Genomic DNA, 9,345 nt, shown 5'->3' on the forward strand with positions numbered 1-9,345 from the left:
GTGTGTGTGTGTGTGTGTGTGTGTGTGTGTGTGTGTGCCTGCTCGCCTTCACATGAAATTACCCATGATTGTCCCTTGCATAGCTGTGCAGAACAGGCCACAACTTGTTGAAGTTTCATCCTTGCAGTTGTGACGATGAGAAAAGTCAAGACAATTATAGAGACACTACACTACGGGGGGAAAAGAAGAACAAAGAAAACCCAAAGGAGCTGACAGGACAGTTAAACAGCAGGAAGAGAGGGAGAGGAGGATCAGAGGGCAGAGAAGAGCTCCTGAGCATTGGCAGTGTAGGTCAGCAGACATAGAAAACAAGGTGCACCCTGGCCCAGTGAGTCGGGGATCTGGGAACTCAAGGCACGTTAATCAATGCAAGAAACTTGAGCATTTCAGTTCTCTAGTTTTCACCTATAAGTCTCATGAAGTTAAGGGCAGGATACAGGGCTTAGTGATAATAGGACATGCCAGATAGCTGAAGCATCCAGGATCTGAGACACATATCATCCCCTGAAACATTTTGTAAATATGTCTCCCCTCAAGCAAAGATGGAAATGGTTTCCTGGAAGAGAAGAGTCTGCCAAATAACCAGATCCTAGCTTGTCAATCAAACTGCATGTCTTCCTGCTGCTACCCAATCTTTCTTTCTCCCGTTCCCTTTTCTTCTCCCATCTCAGTTACTCTTCCTCTCCATTGATGTGGGCTACCAGGGAGCATCTTTATGAATCCTGAGAGTGGACACTATAGTTTTCCATTGCTTGAATTTAATAAACATGTTATTGGCTTACCATGGGTAAACCTGTAGAAAGTATCGGTTGTACTATCCCAAGAATCAGGCAAATGAAGTCTAAGCCCATACCAAACATCATCTTCCTACTGAGAAATAGCAGCGCTCAGGTACCAGGGTAGCATCGTCACCCTTACTATCCAGTTTTGTGTAGAATGAAATAACCTTTTCCGTGTTTTCACATCCCACGTGCTCCTTTCATGTCCACAGCTTTCTCCCCGGCTTGCCCAAGAGACTCCTGGGAGTTGATTCTGCTATCCCATACCTTCCTAGGGACCATGAAAGAAGAAGCTTTGGAATACTATCAACAAATTACACTGAAAGAGCTTGTGATTCCAGTAAATTTTAATGGATTTATTTTAATGCAGGGAAAAGCATCACACAACACACTATCAATAGGACAGAAAAAAAATCAGGCAAACTTTTTATTTCATCTTCGGTCTGTAAGTTTTCAGCAAGCTTTCCTTGCGTTACTGTCCCCACACTTAAGTCTCTTATTAGCTGTGAATGGGTGTCCAGGACTGTGAGAGCGCTACTGCTTTCAAACTCTCTTCTTTGCTCTGAGGTTTTACTATAGTAAAAGATCCTGACGACCTAAAAGAATCCTAATTGGAGAAGAATTCCTTGTCGGGGACACTGGCAGGCAGAGGGAGGAAGACTTTCTTTCTCATAGCACAGGCGTAAGGAATAAGTTTTGTGACAGGGCTTGAAGGGTCCAGCACAGCAGGAATCAGTCCTGGCTATTAAGTGAACAGGTGTAGTGGGGACAGAACTTCCTTCTAGATAGGACAATGAGGGTGAGAAAGAGGTGGCAGGAGCCAATGCATTTAGGTACTTGGATTCCAGCAAGTATGCAGTTCTGGGAAAGCAGTCAGTTAGGAAGGATGGAATCTCAGTGATGAGTACATTATCTTCACAGAGGTGAGCTGCATTCAGAACTCAGGGTTCATTTCCCCAGTGAGCCTCAGAGCCTTCTCATAGTACAGCAGGGCCTCGGGCATGTTTCCTTTCAGCTTGTGGACTAACCCAAGGAGGCTGGTGCTCTCCACAAGTCGAACTTCCTTTTTAATTCTTTTGTCAGCAACTTTCTCCAAAGCTATGAGTAGTTTCCTCCAGGCATAGGACGGTTCTTCTATTTTTAGACCTTTTAAGTAGTGGGTGATCGCCATGTCCTCTGATTTTTGATGAAAAAACTGGTAACGGCCATAGCGGAAATGAATATCCTGCTTTATGTGCTCCCGAAGGTTCTGCATGTTCAGCGCTATCTGGAAATTTGCCTCAGCTTCTTCATATTGGCGAATTTCTGCCTGCACTTCTGCCATGCAAACGTAAGCCATCTCAAACGTGGGCCTCAGATTCACAGTCTTCTGAAATTCACAGATGGCCAGTTGTGCCTTTTCCTCCATGCTGTCCTGCTCACCAGGCTCAGTCTTCAGTTGGATCATTTGTTGCTTGTAACAGAGCCCTATTTGGAAATGCAGGTAGCCAGAGTCACCTGATGATTCCAAGGCCTCCTTTAGTAGTTGGAGAGCTTGGTCTATGCGGCCTTTATTGCGGTAATACTTGGCTGCATGACGAAAGACATAGGTTCGACAGGACTCGCTACTGAGGGCTTCTTCAATGTGTCTTTCTGCTTCATGTGTTTCTCCTACACTCTGAAGTTTCAGGGCAAGATAAACTTTAATATATGGATCTGCTGGATTTAACCTGACAGCCTTCCTCAGGGGTTCCAGAGACATATTATTGTCATCATTGTCTTCACGATAGGCGGCAACAGCATAGCCAGTGTTGTATTCGGGGTTTTCAGGCTCAGCTTCCACAGCTTTTGCAAAGCAGGCCAGGGCTCGTTTATAATTCCGTCCTCCACACTTCAGCAAGGCCCAGCCTTCCTCACAGTCCATCCTGGCACACTCCATCCTGTAGCGGAAGGGACTTTCAAAGTCCTTGCAAGTATTCTCCACCTTGTCCAGGTAGCTCTGGGCTTCTGCCAAGCTGCCCATGTGGTAATGCACCCAGGCACAGTTGCCCCAGGTCACCAGGCTTCTCTTGCCCAACTTCTCTTTCCTGGCCAAGGCTTCTGCTTCTCTCAGGCTCTGCAGGGCTTCTTCATTCTGGCCTTTCCGGTGTCTCACGTAGGCCAGGAGGTTGTGCATCCTCACTGGGCTCATGATGTCTAGGAACTCGACCTCCTCCGAGATTCTCATTTCCAAATCAGGTATGTCAGCATCTTCAAACAGCAAGCCCCACGTGAAGTGACAACTCAGCTGAAGGAGATTCTCCTTGACCTGATCAGCACCAGCATTCTCTCTGCCAGAAGGAAGCAGGAAGAATATTCATGGACAACCTGGCCAGAATCTGACACCATGGAAAACACAATTTACAACATTCTTGCTTATTTCCTGAAAAATCTAACATTTTGCCCATTTAGAATTTCTTGATATCTGTTTTTACATCGATCCCTCAGCTCCACTTACTAGAACTGTCAGAGTCTCTTTGCACATGCATGTCCATGTCCGTGTACTTACCATCTTAGCTTTTGAGTTCATCCATTTCTTCACGGATGGACACGGTCACAGAGATACAGGCCCAGCCGCATTCTTGTCAGACTCCTGCCCTGAGATGTGAAACTCGATAAAACTATTACCCCTTCCCCACTGTGTACAAGTGCCTGCCACCTGAGCTGACCTAAATAGGACCTATTTGTCCTTGCAGGCCCTTCCCTTTTCATTCCAGACACAAACAGCTGGGGTCCTGCCAGAAGTAGGCTGAGTTAGAACAAATGAACATGCTTTCTGCCTTGGGACTGCCTTCTGACACTAGGGATATGATTTTCTCTGGATCTTTTTTCATTGGGCAACATAGGTGGGGGTGGGGGGGTGACTCAACTTAGCTGTCCTCTCTAGGGTTGCAAAGAATCTCTGCATTTGAAACATGCATCTACACTTCATGTGCTCTCTTGTCTCCCTGTGGAGCAGGACAACTTCTTTTCTAGAGTGTATCACCCATGCCTCGGGATCACACTGTACCCATCTGCGTATTGGGAATATCAGTATTTCCCGTTTCTGGACTTTGGGGAGATTGGTGAGGCTAAACACATGGCTATGTTATAAACTCCACAGGAGTTTCCTGCTTTTCTATCAGTGTTGAGAGCAAGAGATAGAATTGTGTGACTCGGGTTTTATAGGCAACCACAGCAGCACCTTTGAGTCTTCCATGGCTAGACGGCAATAGGCCGTTGGTCCTGTTGGTAGTTGTCTGCCAGAGGCCAGAGATGCCATAGTGCTTAAATCAGCTGTCTTCGGCTTTGATCTGATCAGATGCCAGGAATAGCAGCAGGAGGTGCCATACCCTGTTAGGTCTGTCCCGTAAAGGAACACTCTAGCTTGGAGTCCTTACGTGTTGACAAATAGAATATTACAGCCATTTAGAAACCTCATGAATCAGCCAGCTGGACTCACCAGGCCACCCATGCCCTATGCCTCTATCCTGATAATGTTTTGATCAAAATCCTGATGACTCTGGATACACCCCCCTTTCTGTGTTCAACGTCTACTGTAGGAACTTCATCTTCTTTCTTTCAGTTAAGTTCTCATAATATGTCTGATTTCTGATATCCCCAGTTAAAATCCATGAGCTCCAGTTTTAAATACTACAAGACCAGAATACAGCACCATCGCCTCAAAGGAAGCTTTGTGTGACAGGCCAAAATGCTAGAAAATCTCCAAGATGCTAATGTAATAAAAGTGAGTTTTCATACAAAGAATTAAAATAAGTACAAACCTAAAATAATCAATACATTACAGTGCTAGCATGAGTATTCATATGCGAGAAAAAGGCATATATAGTACGGAGGATGGCATTACAGAAAGACATGGGGCAGAACACTGAGTGCATGGTAAAGCCCTTCTACCTACAGGGGGCCATAGGAAAACTCCATGGGCCCAGTGGCTTGCACAACAGAACTTTGGGGGCTCTATATATCTAAATAATATTTTTTCTTACATAACAACCTCAGTTCTCCATTCTGCCTTTCCTCCTGCCCCCAACATCCTCTTCTTTTCCCCCTCCATCTACTCCTCAGAAGGTAAGGTGTTCCTTGGGGACTCAACAAAGTATGGCATACCAAGTTCAGGCAGGACCAAGACCATTCCCTCTGTATCAAGGTTGAGTAAGGTAATCCACCATAGGGAATGTGCTCCAAAAAGTCAGTTCATTACCTGAAATAGGTCCTGATCCCACTGCCAGGGAGCCCCACAATAGATCAAGATACATGACTGTCACCCCACATTCAGAGAATCTATTTCAACACAATACAGATTCCACAACTATCAATCCATAGTCTGTGAGTTCCAACTAGCTCTGGTCAGCTGTCTTTATGATTTTCCCACCATGCCCTTCACCCCTCCCCCAGTCTTGTTCATATGATCCCTTCTCCCTCTCTTCAACTGAATGTCAGGAGCTCAGCCCAGTGCTTGGATGTGGGTCACTGCATCTGCTTCCATCAGTTACTAGATGTAATTCTGTGATGACAAGTGGTGTAGTCAACACTAAAAAGCAGTGACTTCTTGAAATTTGCAGACAAACGGATGGAACTAGAAAAAGCTTCCTGACTGAAATAACCCAGTCCCAGAAATACAAACACAGTATGTACTCACTCATAGTGGATATTAGGCATTCTGGCAGGGTTCTGAAATATTGAGATAGAAGAAAGAAAAGAACACAACACTTCCCTAGCAAATGTAGATTCTTAGAAGTGACAATCTGGAAGCAACTACTCTGAGACAGGTACTTTTGATTTAGAGAAGCCCACTTCTCAGTAAGGGACTCGATGGATAGATGTCCCTTCCATTTTGGAAATCTTACAATCTTTTGATTAGTTTTAAATGCCATTTCTCTATGTAAGACCAGAGATAGAATTCACCTCTAAAATTTTTGAAAATTTCATTGGCTTGAATGATCAAAGATGAGCTGCACAAAGATGATAACAATGCATGGGAAGTATACAGATCAGATAGGAAGAGTCAGTGAGGCCTCATGATAAACAAAGAGCAATGAACAAGCAGTACAGTGGGGATGGGAGAGCTGGTATTCCCCTGGCTAGGCTGTACAGCACCAGATGTCCAATCCTGATACCATACATAACAAGAAACAGTATAAGGACTGGACAGGTACACACATATCTATGTTTATATAAGTGCATACATTAACAATCAATGAAAAAAGGAGGCAATGATTCTGGAACAGAGTAGGAAGGGTAAATGTGAGGGCCTTGAAATAGGAAAGGAAAAAAGGTTGAAATGTAATTATATATTAATCACAAATATAAACAAAAACCTCGTGCAAGAATACACTAAAGTAAATGAAGAACAAGCAAAAACAACTTTTTTAAAGCAGTCATAACTATCAGGAAATGACGTTTTAGGGGGTTCTTCTAAGTCTTGTTCTTTCCATGTTTCTCCTTATCTCATGGAATTTCAATTGTGTTTGTGGAGGGGCTGCAAATGCCAAGGCGCACCTATGAAGGCCGGTGGACAGAATTAGGTGCTGGTCTTCACCTGCTTGTTTTCTGAGAAGGAAAGACAGTGGTCTGCCGCTCTGCTCTCAGTAATAGCACTGAGACTGCCCTTCTCCCGCTTCCTTGGCAATCCCTTTACCACTGAGCCATCTCTCCAGCACCCGTCTAAGTCTCCAAGGGAAGCAACTGTGAAGCTTCTTCCTCCTGTCACGTGATATTTCAGATCTTACAGGGACCTGCATGATATTGGGGTTCCAGAGAGAGCAGCATCAGTGACCATGATAGAAGCTTGTTGAGTAAAAACACTGACAGCCCTCCCTTCCCTTGGCTTCAAGCAATGGACAGAAAATGCTTAAAATGTCCTTGTTGTACCAACCAGTAGAGGTGTCACAGCTCTTTGTTCATGCCGTATAAAGGGTCATGAGCTTCATGGACCAGTTCTCTTTGGGCTTATCCCTCATCTCACTTGTCCATTCTAATTTCCACAGCACTGTTTCATAATAAAATATCTCTATTTCTCTTTCTAGTCATATACCCCTGGTAGAGTTCTATTGATGCTGGACACAATTATTTGACTATTTGAAAAGTGCCCTTGGAAATGGTTGGCAGTTGTCCCTCTACTCAAGTCTTTACTGATGACATTTGGTAAGCCAGCTTAGAAACAGTTAAATGCAGAAGTTTTTTTTTATAGTCTCTGTGTCTGCCTGTCGTCAGTCTCTCTGTCCCTCTCTGTCTCATTCTGTTTCTCTCCTCTTGTTCTGTATCTGTCTGTTGAGCAGCACAAAGTCCTCTTCCCCTCAGATGAGCACGAATAAAAGCAGCAATGATAGATACATAGGATTATTTCTTCAATAAGAAATATAGATAACTTGTTTTTCCACCCTGAAGGCTGGGAATAGAGATCATTAATAGCCTGGTGATTGTGCTCTCTGTAGAGCCAGATCTACAATGCTCCCAAAGCAGGACCAGAGGTGGCCAATAGCTAGGTGACCTTTGCTTTATCTGTATAGCCAAAGTCTCCTCAAGCTCCTAAATCAGGGAGGGACGTGTCTAATACCCCAAAATAACATCTATGCTGTTTGTATGACTGACACCTCACAGAATCCTTCCCTGGACCCTTAAGGCAACACATAAAAGCTACCTCTACAATCCATCTTATTAGAAGTACTTGGAATTGAGATCCAGTGCAATTATGCCTCCTTTTGGACAGAGCATTGTATTACACCAAAGAACTTTTTTTTTCAAATTCAATTTCAATTTAATATTCTGACAACAAACTGTGTGGGGGTCAGACTCTAGTGAAGAGTTCAAGAATAAGAATATTAAAATGTAGACTCCAGAAATATAAATTTAGAAATAAAAAAAAGATTGTAAGTCTAGTAAAATGAGAACAGACTGTCAGCAGCTCTCTCACCAGTTTGAGAGAGCTTTACAACCCATACCTCTATGTACAAGGCCAAAGCATCTCTCTGCAAATGAATATGAGCTGAGTCAACTCTTAGGAAGTAGATATACGTCCTCTGGGTTAAGCCTTATACCAGCTATGTGAAATTGGCAACATCAAAGGGGACAACACAGGGCTTCAGTAAACACCACCTGAACATTCCAAGGAAGACAATTAAGATTAAGTATAAACATTGGTTTAAGTAAAAAGCCTTTGTTAATGGAGACTGTAAAATAAGGCAATCTGTATCTAAGTTTTCTGTAGGAGGTACTTCTGTTTATGTGTTGCTTTCTTTGGTTAATGAATAAAGAAACTGCCTTGGCCTTTGATAGGGCAGATCTTAGGTAGGCAGGAACAACAGAACTCAATGCTAGGAGGAATACAGCAGAGTTAGCATGCCACCATAAAGCCACCAGAGTCAGACATGCTGAATCATTCCTGGTAAGCCACTGCCACGTGGCAATATACAGATTAATAGAAATGGGTTAAATCAAGATGTTAGAGTTAGTCAATAAGAAGCTAGAGCTAATGGGCCAAGCAGTGTTTTAATTAATACAATTTCTGTGTGGGTATTTCGGGACTAAGCTAGCCAGGCAGCTAGGATAAACAAGCAGCCTCTCCCTAAAACAACTGGCACTCCAACATGGTCACTAAATCTACTTAAAACATGAGAGGGCTTGAAAAAGGAATTATAGAAGAGAGCAATATATATACATAAAGTTTAACACAGCTTTTTGCTTTTTGCTGGTGGTGTTTCATAGCTCCTTTAAGAGAGATTTTCCTGACTCAGCAGTCACAGCAGGAAAAAAAAAAGGCCTTTTACCTCAGCCTAAATTAATCCATCTCTGGCTGAGGTCTCAGCTAGCTGATAAGCTTTGAGTGCCCAATGGAGATTTTTTATTTTATTTTTTACTGGATTCTTGTTTCTGGAATAAAGATTGTTTCTGGTTTATTAGACTTTGGTTGTCTATCTTCACCTTTGCATGACCCCGCTGGACCATATGTCTAGAAGTGTGAACAACACTAGCTGATTTCTTTCATGCCTCATTCAGGCCATTACTCTGCTGGCCATGGCCTTTGCAGAGAAGCCAGCATTTCTTCTTCTCTGATTCTCTGTCTCAGTCTATGAAAGCACTAAAAGCATGTGATTCTTTCTGTTCCTGGGCATGTAGAAATAATGGTCATTTTTTTATAGGAACATTAATCATAGTTTAGGGCAATCAGATTCAATCCTGCTTTTCTTTGATTTCCCTGCCTACAGCAACTACAGTTGGAATTAGAGACTGTGTCCTCACATTATGAGAAATAAAGACATTGGCATGGTAGCTAAGAACACTTTGAAATCTGGACACCATCAGACTATGAAGATCTGCCTTGACTGGAAGGACCCAAGGATTCTTTTGGGGAACTGTGCCCCAAGGGGGAGGCACATGCACTTGTGCACAAGCACTTGCAGCAGGAAAGCTGAGCAGCACCAAGGCAGCTGCAATTTTTGTGGGCAACGGTGATAGAGAGCAACCTGGATCCCACTGCCCACGTGCACTTGGAGATCTCAGCATCCAGCCTCCCCTGTGCACTTGGAGATCTCAGCATCCAGCCTCCCCT

The 9,345-nt window shown here is 43.6% G+C and overlaps 1 protein-coding gene across 1 annotated transcript; it reads right to left on the reverse strand.

Annotated features, from left to right (window-relative positions):
• Positions 1–1,589: 1,589 nt before the first annotated feature.
• Positions 1,590–4,718, reverse strand: LOC101987216 (interferon-induced protein with tetratricopeptide repeats 1-like). Its single transcript, XM_013348012.2, has 2 exons — positions 4,696–4,718; positions 1,590–3,088 (listed from the first exon to the last, which is right to left on the reverse strand). The coding sequence occupies exons 1-2, from the start codon at positions 4,716–4,718 to the stop codon at positions 1,714–1,716; spliced, it is 1,398 nt and encodes a 465-aa protein (XP_013203466.1). The 3' UTR covers positions 1,590–1,713.
• Between the last annotated feature and the right edge of the window lie 4,627 nt (positions 4,719–9,345).

The sequence above is a fragment of the Microtus ochrogaster genome, chromosome 8 (assembly GCF_000317375.1).
Source record: "Microtus ochrogaster isolate Prairie Vole_2 chromosome 8, MicOch1.0, whole genome shotgun sequence".
NCBI classification, from domain to species: Eukaryota; Metazoa; Chordata; class Mammalia; order Rodentia; family Cricetidae; genus Microtus; species Microtus ochrogaster.